Genomic DNA, 21,122 nt, shown 5'->3' with positions numbered 1-21,122 from the left:
GTCTGTCTTGGCCAAAAAGTGTGCACTGCTCCACTGTATGAGTATGTAAATGTTTACTGAGGCGCGTTAGCATTTTTAATACGCCTACAGTTAGCGCGCGCTCTAACTGTGTAGGCACCTATAAGGATATTGTAGGCGCATACATGGTTAATGCGCGTTAAAAACACTAACGCGCCTATAACGCGGCTTAGTAAACAGGGCCCTTAATCTTCTTTTAACATCTCTCGCTAAAAGTTCTGTTACTAAAACATAAAATAAAACTTTGTGTTTTTATTTTATTAATTACATTTTCTCTTTGCTTGTGGGTCAGATTTTGCCTGCTGTCCTGCATCCTCTAAATTACTTGATACATTTGCCAAAGTGAGACAATGCATAAGTTTGTTTTCACTATAAATCTTTGCAGGACTCTCTATCGGAGGTTGAAGAGAAATATAAAAAAGCCATGGTGTCCAATGCTCAGTTAGATAATGAGAAAAGCAATTTGATTTATCAAGTTGATACACTAAAGGATGTTGTTGAAGAAATGGAGGAGCAGATGGCAGAATATTACAGAGAGAATGAAGAGAAGTCAAAGGTAACTGCATTTCTGTATATTTGCTTGTCTCATATATTTTATTTTGATTTTGTTCTTCTCAAGTAAAGGTTAAATCTATAAAGGGCCATCTATAATGCACCTACTTGAAGCCTATTCTCCAAAGAAAAATAGATGCTTACCTTTTTTTTTAATAGTTAGCACTGTAACATGGCAAAAATGTTCCCATACTCAAGGCCATAGAGCTAGTATAAATGATTGTGCCTGATCAACAACCATCTGCAAGCTCTGTGTATTGGCATTTGCACATGTATATGTGCACATACATGCTTAAATGGCAGTATACAGGTTATTTGTATGTATTCTTGGTGCCCTTCTTACAGAATTACTTCCATACTGTGTAAATTAGGCACTTGTATATATGCTTAGGTTTTATGATCTGCTTTTTGGTTCTTTGGCAGTGAAAATATGTATGACTTAATTTAGTGTCAAGAATTTATAATCTGCTTAATCCCAAAAGTGGTCCAGTAATGAAACCTCACCATGATTAAACATCAACCAAATATTTTTGAAACTAGTAGGCTTGTAAACATTTCTGACACACAGTACAAGAAGATTGTTTTACAGTCAATAGTAGACTATTCCAAATTTGAACTACTTGAAACAGAAAAGATCCTTTAAGCGCTTTCTTGTAGCAAGCTCCCTTGAATGAAGGCTTAACATCTGACAATCTAATATTAGATTATCCCTTATAATAGTCAGAATGTAAGTTGAGTTAAATGAATTAAGTTAAATCATGTAGGATACCAGCCAAGCTATTAATTTTTAATGTAGTGGGGGTGAGGGGAAGGAGGGTTAGGGAGGAAATGCATGGGTCCACCTAGAAATTTACTTCTGGCAATACTACTGGGTACTGCAGGAAAGTCCATGTAGTGAGGGCCTTACCAGTGGAGTATAAGATAATCATTACATCTATAACTACATGCTTATAGTTAGGTCATTTGCTAAGTGATACACACGTGTTTTTCCATTTTCCCCGATATTATGGGAAGAGAGTAAAGAAAAGCAGCACAATAAGGAAAGGATAGAGGAAAGAAAGAGTGTAAGAGTAAGGCACAAGAAAAGACACTTGTATACAGCATACGAAAGAAACTCTGAGTCTAAGGATTCTAGGCCAGTCATTAGAAGCATCACATTACCTGTAGAAATACATTTTTTTTAAACTGTCCACCGTATGTGGGTGAATTTATGTGCATGATTGGGCTGTGCCCAACCTGTTCCAATGCTGTTATCGCACAGTAATGTTCCTTACAACATATTGACATCCTGCGATAAAGTACATTGTGCACTGTGCAGTCCACATCCATTTTTTGCTAATAACCTGTTCATTTCCAGCCATATAACGTGACATGCAGTTAGCATGTGATTAGAATGCACTATCATGTCACTGCAGCAATAGTGCGCTTTTGAGCTGTTCCTAAGTTTACTTGCATTTTGAAGAGGCGTTCCCAGGAATGGAGGTTAGAGAGTGGTTTGCGCTTAGAAATGTACTTCCAAATTTTCAAAAGTGTGTGCTTGAATTCAAAAGAAATATCTATTTAATATGTGTGTTTGTGTATTTTTCCTGGAATAATTTCAAAGTGAACGTATGCTTGTTAGTGGTTACATATATGTGGAATGTTTAACCTTGAGATGTATTTGTGGGTTGACTGATTTTGCTTATTGTTTTACATAGAGAGTATACTGCTGTTAATAGGGTATACTAAAAGTGACTATAGATAAAAATATACATGTGAATTTGCAATCTCAATATATGTTTTTGTCTGAACATTACATCACAGCTTGTTTTGTGGTGTGCTGAATCTAAACATTCAAGTATTGCTGTAAAGGGCAAATATTTAATGATGTTTTGTTGGTACAGGAATTGGAAAGGCAGAAACACACATGCACTGTTTTACAGCATAAATTGGATGAACTGAAAGAGGGCATTCGTCAAAGAGATGAACTTATAGAGGTAAGTAAAATGCAAAGAATAGTCATGAAAATAGTTTTCAGGTATAGTTCTAGTCATCTGCAATTTTAAATACCACACTGTTTAATATTGACAAATTTTTTTTTTAACATTCGCTTTGTCACTGCTCTATATCGCATGCTTGGGGAAAATCTGTGCAGCTGTGAATTTCCCTTCTCCACTGAACCTTTCAGTCTCTCATTGAACTTGGTCAGCTGCCTGGATCAAAAAAGCAAAGGTCAAAGGGATCCTCGCTAATTAATTGCTCAGTCTCATGTTACTGTATGACTGAAATCTTGGTGCAAGTCCCAGAACATCCAATATGTTCTAGCACAACACAGCTCTGTGTGTTTAACCTTGCAGTGCCTTTACTTTCCTGTAGTTGGTGCAAGATAAAGAATTTAGCATAAGAGTACAGACATTGTTTGAATCAAATACACTGATGTACAAATGTATCAGCTCTTCCAGACACTGCAGGAAGACTGCAGCCATAGAACTAACTAGTGAAGAGCAGCGTAGCATTTGCCTTTTTTTTTGGGGGGGGGGGGGGGGGGGGTGTTCAACTGGTGGACCAAATTCAGTGGTAGAAACCCACTGTCTGATTTGATTGGAATCTGGCCATTTGTCCAGTTGAATGGGGAAGAAAGAACCTTTATCTGTACTTGGTGAGGGAGAGTGGGGACAGATTGCCTGGTTGGAAAGCAGATTGATTGTTTGCTTGAGGGGGAGCAGGCTGTTTGCTTGAGAAGGAGGAAGCAGACTGGCTGGGTAACTAACTGGTTTTGGAGTGGATGGTTGGCTGACTGGGGGGATGAATAATGTGACATGTTGTGGAGGGAGTGGTTGACTAGGAAAAGAGACTGAGAACAAGCGAGCCTGCAGTGTGTGTGTGTGTGTGTTGGCAGGAGGACGAGGGAAGTAGATAGTCTGTAGGTAGGGGTGGCATATGTGCAGATGAGTGGTCTGTTACCATGAGGATGGGGCTTCTGGATTTTCTGGAAATTAATTCAGCAATCCATGAAGCCAGAAAGGAGTTCTGAGCTGTCAGCAGTACTGATTTCTTGAAACTTGCCAATTTTGACAACAATCACAGATGTTGCTGTATTACCAGAAGTATTAGCTGCTGCAAACATTTAGCGCTATCTATAGTGTAGAACAGGGCTCAACAAATCCACGAACCAGCCCAAACTTCCTGTATTGTGTGGCTCAAGCTTCACAGAGAGTCATATTGGAGCAGGGGAATAGAAACATGCTGTTATTTCTAGAATGCAGCCTTCAAGATGAGTGGAAAATGTGGCAGTGTCAGAGAGAGAGAGACTGGGTGAAGGGAGGGGGGCGTTGAGAGAGAGACTGGGTGAAGGCTGGGGAGGGGGGGTATGAATGAGAGACAGACTGGGTGAAGGTTGGGGGGGTATGAGAGACTGGGCGAAGGTTGGGGGGGTATGAGTGAGACTGGGTGAAGGATTGGAGGTATAAGCAAAAGACTGGGTGAAGGCTAGGGGGTTTGAGCAAGAGAGATACTGGGTGAAGGCTGGGGGGGGGTTGAGCAAGAGGAATACTGGGTGAAGGCTGGGGGGGGGGGGAGGTTGAGCAAGAGAGAGACTTGGTAAAGGCTGGGGGAATTATGACCAAGAGAGAGGCTGGGGGGGAGGGTATGAACAAGAGAGTCTACTGGAGGCCAAGCGATGGTGATAATGGGCAGCAAAGAGGCAATTGATTCACCTATCAAGGGGTTGTTGTCACACAACTGAAAGTGTGCTTTACAAAGGAATCTATTAGTTTCTTTGAGTGATTTGCAGAGATACTTTGAGGAACTGATCTATTAAGATTTATTTGCCCATAGACACAAAATAGGAAAAGAGCTTTAATACGTTTCTTTAAAAAAGCTACTGCTGATCTGTAAAGGGATTCCACCCTCTCCCTCAAACTTCACTGGGGACAGTGTTGGAGGGAAAAGGATGGAGAAGCAAGCAAGCTGTTTGCTACTGAATCAGAAGTTTTTGGGCTGGCTCCCAGATTTAATGAAAATTTTATGAGGTCTGGCTTACTGCATTCCTCAGGCTCCACAGATTTGTAAAGTACATTCTCTCAAAAGGCAGAACCTCTATTTATGGAGCCTTATTCAGTACTTCAGGGGGAATTCAACTCTAAATCCTAAACAAATATATATATATATATGTATGTGTGTGTGTGTGTGTGTGTGTGTGTTTGAGAAATAACTTTTTCTGTACTGTAGATTAATTCATTATGGCTCAAATAGTAATTGTTGTTTTGACAGAGTTGAAGACATTTTCAGATTTTAAAGACAGTTTAAATTTTTTGTGCAGATTTTTTTTTTCAGAATTCTCTTAGGATTATTATCTATAACTGCTACATATATTTTATAAATTAACCTGTTGTAGGAATGTGATTTGTTTTTAGTGTTGTCTCTAAAAATAATTTTAATAAAATAAACACAGGCATACTTCATGTTCTGTTAGCCTGCATAAAATGAAATGCATGCATTTATACATAGCTGACTTGTAGGTGTATATTTTGTGGTAGTCGTAGAATTTTAATTATTTATATTTTATAAATTTTAGTTGTGTGGGTTTATCCTAAAAACATTCTGACGTTTAAACCTAAAGCCATTAAAATTTCCATCTAAGTGTATCAGTGGAGGAGTAGTCTAGTGGTTAGTGCAGCAGGCTTTGATGCATATGAACTGGATACAATTCCCACTGCAGCTCCTCCTGACTCTGGGCAAGTCTCTTAACCCTCCATTGCCCCAGGTACAAAATAAGTAACTGTATATATTATGTAAACCGCTTTGATTGTAACCACAGAAAGGTGGTATATCAAATCCGATTCCCTCTTCCCTTATCAGGAGGCAAGATAAATCAATGCAGTTGGAGACTTTCCTTCTTGGTAAATTTGAGTAATTATTGTTTTTGTCTCCTATTTTTTAATCCTAAATTGGGAGGGGGTTGTCAGAGGGTAGATGTATTTGATATTTCTGGCTCTGAGGGTATATTATGTTTTCTTTCTCTGTGGTGTGAGCTATGAGTTGAAATTTTGTTTATTGATACGAATGGTATTGTTTCTAAGTGAATCAGTCAGTTATCATTATTTTACTTTGAATTCTTCGGTGTATATAAAATCTAAAACCATGAGTTATGTATCTTTTAGTTCCATGGGAACAGACTTGTTTGGTATTGTGTTAGCCCTACAGAGTTTTAGTGTAGGTCAAAATATATTTTTTGCATATGTTTATAGATAGAATGCTCCTTGCCAAATAATAATAATTTTAAAAAAGTCTCCTCTCTCTACACACAAACACACATGTAAAAGCCCGGATTCAGTATTAGGCGTGACGAGTAGCATGCGTTAAATTATGCACGCAGCCAATTTTCACATGCTACTGAATTGAATAATGAACCAATCAGTGATAATTGGCTTGTAAATTATCACTGGCAATAATTGGAATTTATGCAAGCTTCTTTTTAGGGGTTTTCCAATATTCTTAGCTGAAAAGGGGGCACAGCCATGGGAGGAGTGTGGATGTATGTGTTGGGAGCGTTAATCAAATTTATTCGCATTGTTATAGAATTCGGGAGAACGTGCCTACATTTAGGCACGGGTATTTACACCAGGTTTTCAGTGGCGTAAATGGCCACGGCTAAATGTAGGTACATTTCCTGGTCCTATGTACTATTCTGTACACCATGCCTAGACACGTTAATTGGACATGTCTAGCTTTTAGATGCCATTTACAGAATCTGGCCCAAAATGCTAAGGGCACTGTTTGTGTGCCATGCTAACATTTTTTTTAGTGCATACTAAACACTAGAGTCACCCATATTTTCCGATGGGCAACCTAGCGTTTAATGTGTGCTAATCAATGCACGCTAAAAAAGCTAACACGCCCTTAGTGCTGCTTAGTAAACAGGGCCCTAAGGTTGTTCATGTATGTTGTATACAGACTACACAGTTTATTGCTTTCTCATTGTATTCTTAGGGGTATTTTTAAAATGCGGAGCTATATACAAAGTCATCAGCCTGGTAATATACTGTGCTGTTATCTAAAACAAATGTTCAATAAACATGGCTCTTTATTTTTCAGTGAATCCGTAAATGAACAGAAGCTGATATAACCTCTTTATGGTTATAGTTAAACATGACAACTTTCTGCAATTTTTAATGCAAGATTACTTTTTATTTGCTGACTTTAAAGGCTGGCAATATATTGAATATGACTGGTGCAAAAATTAGGGCATTCTTCCAACTGATCTATATTTTTTTAAAGCTGTTAATAAGGCCCAAAATATTGATTGACCTGTTTAACCTTCATTTTCATTGTGGAACAATATTGGAACTTCTAACCTCTCAGCTTATAATTGTTCTGTCTACTTTCAACAACCATGGACTTCTCTAAGCAGTTGTCTAAGCATTTGAAAGTAAAGATGAGAAGCAGGGAAAAGCTATAAAAATCTCTGTTTCTAGCTAGCTGTCAGAAACATGGTTAAGAAATGGTAGCTGCATGAGACTGCGGAAGTCAAGGAAAGGTCTGGAAAACAAAAAACCTGGTCAGATTTGCAAAACAAAGCCCACAGATCACTGCAAATAATCTGCTGAAACATTTAGCTGACACTGATGTAGTTGTCCACGATATATGATCTACACTGAAGAACTGTCAGATCACAAAAATCTGTATGTGAAGTTTGCCATAGAAAACCTTGATATGTCTGAAAGTTTTTGGAACAAAGTGGTTTGGACTGATGAAATGAAAATTGAATTGTTAAGCCACAACCATACAAGATAAATTTGGAAAAATGTGTGACGCATTTGAAGGAAAGAACATCTTGCCAACAGTTCAGATTGGGGGTGGATTGAAAGGGGGGGGGGGGGGGTCTTAACTATTAGGCAGTCGCCTAGGGTGGCAGCAACGTGTGAGTAGGAAACAGCAACTGCAGTCAAAGCAAAACAGTAGGTCTCGACAGCTACTCAGACTCAAAAACCATCAGCAAATACTTTAATCTTCATTTTTATTAGTTATTTATGTGATGATCATGATGCATTTATCTAAATTTTAGTGGGGGGGGGGGGGGGGGGGGGCAAGCTAGAGGCATGAAAGTTAATTGAAGGAGGGATGTAAGGCTTAAGATTTGATTAGGGTACCCACTATCCTTGCACTGTGTCTGGGTGATTCTGTTTTGCTAGTGACACAGGAAATATTGTGTAGGTGGAAGGAAGAATGGATTTAACTAAATATCAACATATCATAGAAGCTCATGTCCCATAGTAGGTGAAGAAATCACAGCTGAATATTTGAGCAAGACAGCAACCTTGAATGTACTTCAACATTAGCTAAGACATATCTGTAGGAAAGAAAACAGACATTTTGGGAATGACTTTCATAGTCCTCAGCCTTGATTATTATTGAAAACCAGTGGGGAGATCTCAAGCTTGCAGTGCATACAAAGAGATCTAAAAATATTTCTGATCTAGAAGAGTTCTGCAAGGAAGAGTGGAAAAAAATTCCAAAAGCAAGACTAGAGCTGGGTACAGACAACATTTAGGAACTATTATTTCTGCCAATGGTGATGTTAGTCATTCTCCCTAAAAACCCTACAAATAGTGATTAGAGGCCAGCTGAAACTTCTTTTTTCAGTTTCAGCCAACACTGTCTAAACAGTTTTGGCCAAATCAGAAACTGCAGCTGGTTTTGGCCAAAACCGAAAACTAATGTTTGATTGTGTGAATGTGAACCAATGAGATCCCCTGGGGATTGTCAGAGCTTGCAGTCTGCAGCTCTCTGCTAAACCCACAGGAGATTACCCTTCCAGTCCCCAGGAACTGCAAGCACAAGCTGTCAACTTGGAGAGCCATTTTAACAAGGATTTCTCAACAGGTCTGGTACGTTTGCAGATGTAGCTAAATATCATCTGAGATGGGTACTTTGTGAGTACATGTTAAAAAAAAATTACCAGCTTTTTATACTTGACCAAACTGTGCAAAGGTAACAAGAGAAAGTGGCATTGAGATGTTTCCCATTTTTTTTGTATTTAGTTATAAAACTGTTTAAGGACAAGCATGATATAGATACTTACTAAAATAGGGTAAAGGAGTCCAGCAAGTGGTCTACACTACAGACATTACACCAGCCTGATGCACAATCCAGAATAAAAAAGCATATTGATGTCACCGAATGCAAGGACTGTATGCTTTGAAAAATTACAATCAAGAGCAATACGTTTATCAAATTATTTTCTAATATATAAACTTCATTTTATTGTAATATTTCTCAGAGGACAAACAGGCTGTATGTTTTCTGATATATGGGTGGGTGACATCATTCAACGGAGCCTGGTGCAGATGCTGACTAGAGAGTAGATGAGAGTAGAAATTTCTAGTAGCATCCCACTTCGTGAGTGCCTTCCCACCCAGGTCTCTCAGTCTTTGTTTTTCTGCTGTGCAGGAAGGACACGTCTTTGTGTTCTCTTCTCAGTGTGGTTTTTGTCTGCTGGTGCAGTGCCTTCCTATGCGGGTATTTTTGTCCCTTTCGCTATTTCCTTAATTTTGTTTACTTTGTTTCCTTTTAGTTTTAGTGGTTTTGGTTCTTCAGGTTTCCTTTCTTTTTCAGGAGTTGCCAGGCCTGCTTAGGCCAGAGCACTGACCTCAATTTGAACACTGCCTGTTTTTACAGCTCACAGTTGAGGAGTTTAATTTGGCTGCAATTCTTTTTTTTTATGTCTAAGTGACCCCCAATGGCTTCAAGAGGCGCACCTCATGTAGTCGAGTGATTTTTGTGATGGATGTTTACTGTTTTGCATCGAGTGCCTTGGGCCTAACCATGCGCATAACTCTTGTTCTGTCTGTCTGAAAGTGCAGTTGAGGACGCAGCAGGTCTACTACTGCTACTATTACTACTTAATATTTCTAAAGCGCTACTAGGGTTACGTAGCACTGTACAGTTTAACAAAGAAGGACAGTCCCTGCTCAAAGGAGTTTACAATCTAAAGGACAACATGTGCAGTCAGCTTACAATCTAATGGACAACATATGCAGACAGTCAATTGGGGCAGTCTAGATTTCCTGGATAGAGGTAAAATGATTAGGTGCCGAAGGTGACATTGAAGACATGGGCTTTGAGTGTAAGGATTTGAAGATGGGCAGGGAGGGGGCTCTGCATATGGGCTCAGGGAGTTTGTTCCAAGCATAGGGAGAGGCAAGGCAGAAAGGGCGGAGCCTGGAGTTGGCGATGGTGGAGAAGGGAGCAGAGAGGAGGGATTTGTCCTGTGAGCGGAGGTTTCGGGTAGGAGCGTAAGGGGAGATAAGGGTAGAGAGGTAGTGAGGGGCTGCAGATTGACTGCATTTGTAGGTTAGTAGGAGAAGTTTGAACTGTATGCGGTACCTGATTGGAAGCCAATGAAGTGACTTGAGGAGAGGGGTGATATGAGCATATCGGTCCAGGCGGAAGATAAGACGTGCAGCAGAGTTCTGAACGGATTGAAGGGGGAATAGGCGGCTAAGTGGGAGGCCAGTGAGGAGTAGGTTGCAATAGTCAAGGCGAGAAGTAATAAGAGAGTGGACGAGAGTTTGGGTGGTGTGCTCAGAGAGGAAAGGGCGAATTTTGCTGATGATGTAGAGAAAGAAACAACAGGTCTTGGCTATCTGCTGTGCAGAGAAGGAGAGGGAGGAGTCGAAGATGACTCCGAGGTTGCGGGCAGATGAGACGGGGAGGATGAACGTGCCATCGACTGAGATAGAGAGTGGGGGGAGAGGAGATGTGGGTTTGGGTGGAAAGATAATAAGCTCGGTCTTGGACATGTTCAGTTTTAGGTGGCGGTTGGACATCCAGGCAGCAATGTCCGATAAGCAGGCCGATACTTTGGCCTGGGTTTCTGCAGTGATGTCTGGTGTGGAGAGATAAAGCTGGGTGTCGTCGGCATAGAGGTGATATTGGAAGCCATGAGATAAGATCAGCGAGCCCAGGGAAGGTCCTGCAGGAGGTACTTTTTGGCTCCTTGAAGGTCGGTCCATCAGCACCAGAAGCATCGACTTCGATGGCTGTCCATCGGGACTTCAAGGTGAATTTCTTCATAAAGGCGGTTAATAAATCCCTATAAATAAAACTACCATTGGAAGTGCATTGGCATCAAGGAGGTCTCCATCTACCTCGATAACAGGCACTGAAAGCAGGCCCTGTGACCGGTCAGCATCAGATCCGACACTGAGGATGCGTACAGGTTCGACATCGTTGTCATCGACACTGAAGGACTGCAGTGCTGAACATCAGGGGAAGCCCACGAATCATAAGCATCGGTCTTCCTCGATGCACGGTACCAAGAGAGCAGGGGTTTCGACATTGCTGGTACCCAAGGAGTGCTCCCCCTCTGTGGTAGAGGTGCCAGTGTACCAATATCCAGACAGCCAGGTTCCTGCTGCTGTTTCAGCACAGACTCCTCCTCGGGCTGTCTTTGTTCAGGCTCCCCTACCTTTACTGTGGACAGCTACTTTAATGAGCAAGTACTGAGCCATGCTCAGGGAAGAGCTGGTGTGGCTCAGGCATTGAGGGTGTTTGCGCCAGCTGTGGCTCAGCCTCCACTCTTTCCTGAGGTTCCTACTATTCCTGTGGTACGGTCCTTGATGCCGGCACCCTGAAGCGTGTCAACATCAACCCGTGCAGAAATGTGAAAGGTAGTCCATAGTTTGTGCTTCCTACTATTCCTTCCATCACTTTTATCATCAAAGGAATGGAGGCTATTGGTCTGTAGTTCGTTACATTAGTTATGGTGATTGAATTGTTTTTGGTATTGGTGTTAGGATAACTTTATTATCAGGGAAAGTGCCATGGAATAGTAGGAAGGAGATATGCTGCTGAAACAGATTAATGAATATATTAGGAGCTTCCTTCATAAGGTAACTAGGACAAGAGTCTAGTATGCATTGTCAGGTTGATTATTTTAGGAGGTAATGTCTTAGCATTGTTGTTTTCAGTGAGCCTGGTAGCTAGGGATAACCATATGTGAGAATACGTACGGCCTGCTTTCCTCTGAGAATGAAGTTACTCACCTGCAGCAGGTATTCTCGAGGGACAGCAGGCCCAGTATTCTCACTTATTCTCTCACCTCCCCTAGGAGTTGTATTCCTTAGCTATATTATATGATTGAGGGACCCACTCTCACATGTTGGACAGGAGGGCACCCTTGCATGCACTGTGGGACGCTACTAGAAATTTTATTAACATCTACTCACTAGTCGGTGTTTGCATCGGTCTCTGTCAGATGACATCACCCACTTGTGAGAATATTTAGCCTGCTGTCCTTGGAGAACAGTTGCTGCAAGTGAGTAACTTTGCTTTGTCTACTGACACTATAAGCTGACCAGTACTTTTGCTTGAAAATAATCACTGTGGGTCCCCTTCTCATAGATTCTAGTTTCTGCATGCCACAAGTCTGATTAGAATGTTGCATCATCTTCATACCCAGCAGAGCCTGGAAATTATTTAGAATCTTTCAAATAATATCCTGGCCAGAATATGTATAATTTAAATAATGAAAGACTATATTTACCTCCAAGCAAAATAGCCTCCACACACATGGACTTCAGCTAATGAAAACTGAAACTGAAAGCCACAGTGCTTTTACAATGGCTGACTTTGTGCCACATTTAGAATGACAACTGAGGCTAATTCCTAAGGAGCGTATTTCAATTTTACAGACTTAAATTCCTGCTAAGTTTTTGTTTATTTGAAGCACTCATATTTACCATGTAAGCTACTAGGCAAGATCATAACTACATTACTTGCAATTACACACACACAAAAAAGAAAATAATGCAGAGTACCCCCCCCCCCCCCCAAATTACCTTACTATCCCTGGTGGAGTAGTGGTATATTCAGGTAAGTGATCACCAGTTGCTCTTGCCCATTTCAACTCTACTGTCAAAATGGCTGCCTTTATCTCTCGCAGCAGTCTCGTGAGATTGCCACTAGAAGTGATGGCAGTCATTTTGAGAGCAGAGGAAGTATGGGCAGGAGCAACTGGGGATTATTTCTAGCCTGATTATACCCCTAGACTGCTAGGAATTTGTAAGGTAAGCCCTAGGAGGTATATTCAGGTAAGTGATCCCCAGTTGCTCTTGCCCATTTCAACTCTACTGTCAAAATGGCTGCCTTTATCTCTCGCAGCAGTCTCGCGAGATTGCCACGAGAAGTGATGGCAGCCATTTTGAGAGCAGAGGAAGCATGGGCAGGAGCAACTGGAGATTATTTCTAGCCTGATTACACCCCTAGACTGCTAGGAATTTGTAAGGTAAGCCCTAGGAGATCACCTGTAGGTGAGCAGGGGGAAGAGGCAAATCCTGTTCAGAGAGTAGGGAGTAAGAAAGGAGGGAGACAAACAGGAGAAACACTAATTTTGGCTTTCATCAAAAACAGTTTTAACCAAAACCGAAACCATGACTGTAGCCTTTTGGCTGAAACCAAAACAGAGCAGAAAAAGGATTTGGGGCCAATTTCGGCATCATTACCAAAATTCGATTGGCCTGTACTAGTAATTGTGTAATAAAAATTGTAGAAAACTGATAGCTACCGTGTAGAGACTGTCAGGTTGTTGTTTTATTTTTTCATTTATGAAATTTTATATAGTATACATTCAATAATCCAAACTGAATAACAGAAATAGAACTAAAACAAATGGGAAGTATATGTATAAAGAGGAAATGACAGTCAAATGTTAGTCCACAATAGAAAGACCAAGAATAAGATTAATCAATATAGAAAAAGAAAACAAAAAACCTTAGGGCCCTGTTTACTAAGCCTTATTCCTATGGGTGTCTCTAGTGTTAGCACACACTAAAAGTGCTAGCACACCTTAGTAAATGGGGCCCTTAATATCATAGAGGCAACAGAGTGAATATAGCAGTCCAGTTAAGGATTAACTATGAGAACTGCCAAATGATTTGGCGAACCTTCTCTATAATTAAAAAAAAAAAATCTTGAAACTGTTTAGGGGTGAGGAAAATAAAACATCTCCATATGAATGAGTCCCTCCTTCTGAGTTGGGTCCATCTAAAAAAAAAAAAAAAAAAAAGAAGCACTGAACAACGCTCCCATAAGCAGATCCAGATCCATCACATTTCCAAGGCATAATTTCCAACACCATAATCTGATCTGGTTCCAGCACAAAAGTTAGCAACAAATATGTAGATAATCATAAAGCTATCACCTATAGAAAAGAGTCCACTGCCTGAATAGCATCTCATAGCCAGTCCAAAATGACCTCAGATTTTCCCGTATCCAGACTCAGCTAGCTGGCAGAGAGAATAAACTAACCCCAGGCCAATGGCACTGTTTATTCCACTCAGATACTCCTATTCCCCTAAACCAGGGAAGAGGCCACAGGATGGTTCCCCTCCATGGTTGTAGCAAATCTTATGTCTTCTTAGACAGTGATCCCTCCCAAGCTCCCTGTCAGAGTGGTTTCAGGTTGCAGAGGTACACTTCTAGCTAATGTATATCCCAAGCTCTGTTCCAACCTCATGAGGCCACCTGCAGCCACAACCCCTTTGTATATGGATGGGTGGGGAGGGTCTTCAGGCATAGAAGGCTAAGTCAAGGACTTTCCCCTTTCTTTTCCCCATCTCAGTACCGGAAAACTGTGAAGATTGCGGCGCTCAGTCCATCATATCCTTTTCTAGCAGGTTTAAGTCATTCTTTATCTGATTTCACCTCAGAAGCCTGTCTGATACTGGTGGCTCTAAGCCTTGCCCTCTGGGTCATCGAAGTACTCAAGCCTCTCCACCACAACAAGGTGATGTCACTTTGGGTCAGCTTCTGTTCACTCAGGGATTCATTGAAACATGCTTGTGTGCAAAAGTCAAATTTAATTTAAAAGTGCAAAAATAATTTGTAGTACTTCATCAACTATAATTGAATATTTGCAGTAATGCTTTTAGAATGCTAATAGTTGATAAATATATGGACTTGTTTACTTAATATAAAGAGGGGTTCTTTTCGTGGTCATCTCATTTTATTAATATGATGATATTTGTCACTCATTTGTGTACTGTGCTAATACCAAAACAAAAAGTAAACAGCTAAACACAATCGTAGATGTGAAAAAAGATTAAACAACAAATAAACCAAAATTTGCTCATGGCTGAGAGAGAGAGAGAATAAAAACAGTGTTTTCAGAGCTGAAAAGAGGGTTTCAGACAAGTACTGAATCCTACTGGGCATGTAATTGTCTAATCAGTCAATGCTAACAAAATAATGACACTTTTTTTTCTGGAGAAAGAGATTAATCTTCCAACAATCAGTGCCTACAGGTATTATAAATTTTCTAGCTGATACCTGGTGAAATTCATCAAATGAGTCTGTGCACTCTTCCTTTGTCTCTACTGAGTCCTCTTCCCAGCCTGACACCATTATCCTCTGACTGGAACATTTGGCCCTATTACCCTAGCTCCAATCCACCAATCACTTTTCTCTCTCTATTCCTCCTCCTCTGACCTCAGCAGTGACTCTCACTCTCTCAACTCCTACCACCCCATGGCCCCTGAAGTCATGCTTACTGTGAGCCTGGCACTCTGAATACTTCCCTCCTGCCTTTGAGAGCTTTCTTCCCCTGAGATTCTTCCAACATGGCCCACGGAAATCATGGCTTCTTCCCCTTCAACTACTCCATTTTGGCTTGTGGATGGTCAAGTGCTTTTCATCCCAGCCAATTTCTTCGAAAGCCAGTATCTGGGGCAATTTATGCATGCTTGCTAACGTGCAGACAGCCATCAGCTCCTTGTTGCTTTATTTATAAATTTAAAATGCTGTTTATTCTGATCCTTATGATAGTTAAATGATATCCAATTCAGGACAGGAATAAAGAACGATATTACTTATTCTCACTGTCTCTTTGCTTTCAAACTTCATTTTCTTACTTTGCTTTTAGTTGACATTACTACTGTATTGAGCTTTGTTTATCTTTTATACCTTTTCTTTTCTCTTTGGTTTCTTTCTTCTGCCCTTGTCTATTCCAGGAGAATCGGCGTATGCAACAGAAAATAGACTCTCAGACCAGAGAGGTGTTTGACCTCCAGGAGACAATTAATTGGAAAGAGAAAAAAATTGGGGTATGAGACTGCTGTAAGGAGAGAGGGTCCTTGAGTAGGAATAGCCCAGTACATTTTAATATTGTGACATTAGTTGGATATGTCTGTTTTGAACAAGTTAATTATATTCAAATATGACTGGATATAATTCTTAAAGTTACATCTAGTATTGTAATTCCATTATTCAAAAAGTAGTCCTAGAAACTGGTTTTCACTCCCAGTCCTAGAAGGTCACCATGGTGATGTTTTCAGGGTATCCCTAATGAATATGCATGAGAAAGATTTGCATGGAGGTGAAGGCAGTTTGAGGAGAGAGTTCAGTGTGGTTTGAGCCAAGAGAGTTTCTCAAGTAGATGTGGTAGTCCTGTTTGACAAGAGATGTTTGAGCCAAGAGGATTTGGCAACTGCACCAGGTCAGCAAGAATTTGCATTGTATGAAGTCAGCATGAACACGGAATACAACTACTGATATTTGATGGCTAAAGGAACCATCACATTCTCCATTATACCCCTTTCATTTTAGAATTACTAGCATTTCTACATATCTAATAACGTGCAACAACAGGTAAGTGATTAATAAATAAAAAATATCCATATGGTCACAAAGCAAAAATAAGTAGTAAGACTTAACCAAATAATTCTTTGAGACCAAGAAGTCGTCTACAGAAGCTAATAGTTTATAAAGATCAAATTTATAAAAACCAATTAAATATAGCACAAGTTTTGTGCCGAAATTTAGATAGTCGCTATCTTTGGACCTTAGAAAGAATTTGTAACAGGAAAAAGGATTCTGCTAATTGTTCTTGCAATGGCCAGCAGCTTTCTTTAGATCTCTGGAGGTTTGGAGCTCAGATACAGTTGGCTGTGGCCATACTCACTCACTTCATGAAGATGATTCCCAATGTTCTATTTGTCCTGTATTATTTCATACACTTTCTCAGCAGCATGTCTAAAGCCCATCATGGATCACAGTGTGTATACTTTAGAGAGTGTCTATAAGTTCCTGCTCAGGATGTGTTAGGGCTTTGCAAGGAGTTCTTTCCAATTGTTTTGGTAGAGCAGAAGAAAAACGCCAACCCTGTGAATCAGCAGTTTCTTTCAGCATCCCTCTTTGTTCACAGAAGTTAGCACGTGTTTTTGTCTGGCCTGTAGAATTGAACTGCATGCAGTGTATAATTTGCAGAACCAAAAAACAATCCATTATTTTTTATTTTTTCAAGGATATTCCCCGATATTAGCCTTTGCTCATCCTGCCGACCTTAAAGTAACACGGCCAAGTCTGTACTCACTTCAACAAGTTATTATTGAAGTGGGTGCAGACTTGACCTATCTCACGTAGTGTTTCAAATAATGGTAGGTTTTACAGCCTACAAAGAGTAAAAATCGAAAGCTTAAAATGCTGCTTTCCCAACCCACTGCCAGGCATTCATCACAGCCATCATACATTATGTTCCACAGCTTAGTGAGGAGTTAAGCACATTGGCACTGCCCTTTAAATCCCTAATATTTAGAATTAGCGTAATTTATACTTAAGCCCAGTCTTGCAGGAAATGGTTTTCATGCAGTTGCTATAGCAGAACATCAGTTTTATGCCATTAAAATTCTTTTTAAATATACTTCTTAGGCCAGGGCGAACAGAGCAAAGGTTGCAAATTATCCCTGTCAACTTCTTATATTTCAACTGTTTTTATTGATGATTCAACATTATAAACATTTTAACATTGCCAATACTTCTATTATTGAGCATTATAAGTAATACAGCATATTAACTTGTATACAGCAATAAATTCCATCATCAATAGTTTTATGCATCTTCCCCTGGTCTCTTTGCCTACCCTCCCAAACATGCTCATTAACAGCCAAACGTACATTTAAGGAGGGGGTGTTTTGTTAAATATACATCACAGTCATCTTTTATATTCCCCCCTCCTTCTCCCCTTCCTTCTTCTCTCCCCACCCTCTCCCCCCTGCTATTCATTAATAATTAAATTGTGCTTATGAGTTCAGGTAAGTGTACCATTATTCTATAATATTATCAAAGCTTATTGAGTACAAGACTCCGACCTCTCTGCGTTAAGGTATCCAACATAGGCCCCCAAACTTTAAGGAAGCATTTTTTCCCACGACAGGAGCCTTTTGCATTCCTTGCTTCCCATGTCATTAAAAGATGCACCTGATTTCGCCATTGCCAGTAATCTGGGGGTTTATCCGAAGTCCAACATTGCAAAATACATTTTTTGGCTACCAAACATAATTTGCGACTTAACAATATTTCATCTGCCGTAAGGCCACTGAATGCTCTTGGGCAATCCAATATTAATTGCACCGGAGTGCCCACTATAGTACTTGAAATGATTGAATTCATAAATGCCAGTATCTTTTCCCAAAAAAGCTGTATTTTTGTGCATTCCCAAAATGCATGATAGAACGAATTTTCCTCCAGTGTGCATTTCATACAGATTGGTGTGTCAATCCCTCCTACTTTATAGAACTGGCGTTGTGTGAAGTATGCTCTATGTATTATTCTAAATGCACTTTCTCTATAGTTTGCTCCATTAATCAGTTTAGGGATGTTCCGTATGTGTGCTGCTATGTCCCAATTAGATAAATCTACTTTTGTATCTGCTTCCCACCTACGGCGAAGTTGTGACCAATCTCTATCTGACCTCAAAGTCCACAATTGTTTGTGGAGCTGCGAAATTGTGGGGGCTTCTTCTGATATTTCATCATAAAACTGTTTAATTTTCTCCCCCAATTGAAACTTAAGCTCTTCTGCATTAAGTGTTTGTATATAGTGTTTTATCTGACCATACCCAAACACGTCCTCCCAGTGTGCAGCGTCAGTGGGTATTAGTTGACTTAGAGGTTTAATTTTCCCTTCTAAATCTATTATTGTTTTTAGACATGTGTGCCCTCTCCTTGCCCACCTCCGAAACACCTGATTTTCCAATCCTGGCGTAAACAACGGGTTCCCCCTTATGGTCAACCATTCTGTCATATTCGGCTGTCCCCCCAGTTTTGTCCCCAAGTATTTCCATGCCTCTTGTAGAGGAGCCAGTATTATACTACCCTTAAATTTCTTTGGCACCGATTTATTATTGAGATGCAGCAAGGTCACCATATTGTAAGGGCTAAAGTATATCTTTTCTAATTCTAGCGGGGTGTGTGTGTTTGCAGAAAAAATCCAATCTCTCACTAACCGCAACAGGCTTGCCAGATTATAGTATTGTAGATTAGGCAATCCCAATCCACTCTGCTGCCAGTTCCCCAGCATCAACTGCAACTTCAGTTTAGCCTTTCTCTTTGCCCAACAGAACTGTCCTATCATTCGATAGAATCGTTTGATATCTTTCTGTAACAATCTCAATGGCAGGACTTGTAATACATATAGCCATCTGGGTAATATTACCATTCGTATGAGACAAATTCGACCTATTAGTGGCACCGGTAACTTCCAGGTTGCCTCCCTGTCAACTTCTAAGCAGCCTGTAGATGCAAGGAAAAAAACACACTTTGATATGTCTTTGTACAAATGCTAGAAGCCTAAAAAATAAGACAGGAGAGTTAGAGTATATAGCACTAAATGAAAAGGTAGATATAGGCATCTCAGAGACCTGGTGGAAGGAGGATAATCAGTGGGACATTGTGATCAGGGTATAAATTATATTGCAATGATAAGGTGCATCAGATTGGAGGGGGGTTGTGCTAAATGTTAAAAAGGGAATTGAGTCAAACAAAATAAAACTTTTGGTGGCACAGCAATGTGGAATCCTTATGGATAGAAATTCCATGTGTAAAGGGAAATAATATATGTGTAGGGCTGTACTACCCCCTGCCAGGCCAGAGTGATCAAGCATATGAAGATATGTTAACAAAAATGAGTAAAGCTAGCACATTTGGCAACAATATAATAATGGTTGTTTTTAATTACCCTAATATTAACTGGTTAAATGCCACGTCAGGGAGTGCTAGGGAGATAAAATTCCTAGACGTAATGAATGACTTCTTTTTTGAGCAAGTGGTCTAGGTACAGACAAGAGGCAAAGCTTTTTTAGATCTAATCCTTAGTGGAATGCAGGGCTTAGTACAAGAGGTAATGTTGTTGGGTCCGCTGGGAAACAGTGATTATAACATAATCAAACTTAAACTAATAATTGGAGTTCAGTCACTGAGGTAATCTACAATAGCAGTACTTAATTTTCGAAAAGGTAATTATGATGAAATGAGGAAAATGGTTAAAAGGAAACCTAAAAGGTTCAGCTTCAAAGGTTAGGACTTTAAATTCAGCATGGATTTTGTTTGGAAGCCCAGACTAGATGTATTCCACGTATTAATAAAGGTGGAAAAAAGAGCAAATGACAGCCAGCATGATTAACGGGAGAAATGAAAGAGGCTATTGAAGCCAAAAGAACATCTTTCAGAATAAGCACAAAAGTGGAGTAGCCTAGTGGTTAATGCAGTGAATTGCAAACCAAGGGACACAGGTTCACACCTTACTATAACTCTTTGGAGCAGAGGAGTAACCCAATGGTCAGTACAGTGGCCTGAGAACCAGGGGAACCGGGTTCAGTTCCCAGTGCAGCTCTTTGTGACTCTTGGCAAGTCACTTAACCTTTCAGTACCCCAGGTACAAAATAAGTAGACTGCTTTGATTGTAACCACAGAAATGTGTATATCAAATTCAATCCCCCTTTCCCTTAAAAAAAAAAAAAAACACGGATAAAAGATCCAAATGAAGAAAACAAGAAACAACATAAGTACTGGCAAATTAGATGCAAAGCATTGCTAAAGAAGGCCAAAAGAGAATACGAAGAGAAACTTGCCTTAGAGGCAAAAACTCCCCTTACTCTCCCAGTGGTCACTAACCCCCTCCCACCCTCAAAAAACAAACAAACCATCTTTAAAAATATTTTGTGCCAGCCTCAAATGTCATACTCAGGTCCATCACAGCAGTATGCAGGTCCCTGGAGCAGTTTTAGTGGGTGCAGTCACTTCAGGCCCATCCCCTCCACCTGTTACAGTTGTGGTGATAAATGTGAGCCCTCCAAAACCCACCAGAAACCCACTGTACCCACATCTAGGTGCCCCCCTTCACCCGTAAGGGCTATGGTAATGGTGTACAGTGGTGGGTAGTGGGTTTTGGGGGGCTCAGCACTCAAGGTAAGGAAGCTATGTTCCTGGGAGCAATTTCTGAAGTCCACTGCAGTGCCCGGTTGGTGTCCTGGCATGTGAGGGGGACCAGTGCACTACGAATGCAGGCTCCTCCCACGACCAAAGGGCTTGCATTTGGTCGTTTCTGAGATGGGCGTCCTTAGTTTCCATTATTGCCGAATATTCAGAAACGACCAAGTCTAGGGATGACCATCTCTAAGGACGACCTAAATTTCAAGATTTGGGCGTCCCCAACCGTATTATCGAAACGAAAGATGGACGTTCATCTTGTTTCGATAATATGGGTTTCCCCGCCCCTCCACCGGGATATTTTGCGAG

At 40.5% G+C, this 21,122-nt stretch overlaps 1 protein-coding gene across 7 annotated transcripts in view; it reads left to right on the top strand.

The window, feature by feature from the left end:
• The window catches only part of LRRFIP2 (LRR binding FLII interacting protein 2), a 245,250-nt gene that overhangs the window by 179,571 nt on the left and 44,557 nt on the right, over positions 1-21,122 (top strand). For 4 of the 7 annotated variants that reach the window (XM_030205564.1, XM_030205548.1, XM_030205578.1 and 1 more), the window contains 3 exons: positions 404-574; positions 2,454-2,546; positions 15,561-15,653. In XM_030205564.1, the coding sequence (XP_030061424.1) occupies positions 404-574; positions 2,454-2,546; positions 15,561-15,653 (357 nt within the window). The remainder of the gene's footprint in view (positions 1-403; positions 575-2,453; positions 2,547-15,560; positions 15,654-21,122) is intronic. The other 3 variants (XM_030205571.1, XM_030205592.1, XM_030205585.1) reach the window with 1 other exon arrangement.

Source organism: Microcaecilia unicolor, chromosome 1, assembly GCF_901765095.1.
Source record: "Microcaecilia unicolor chromosome 1, aMicUni1.1, whole genome shotgun sequence".
NCBI classification, from domain to species: Eukaryota; Metazoa; Chordata; class Amphibia; order Gymnophiona; family Siphonopidae; genus Microcaecilia; species Microcaecilia unicolor.
The sequence above is the reverse complement of the archived record's forward strand: the minus strand, read 5'-3'. Positions and strand labels throughout refer to the sequence as shown.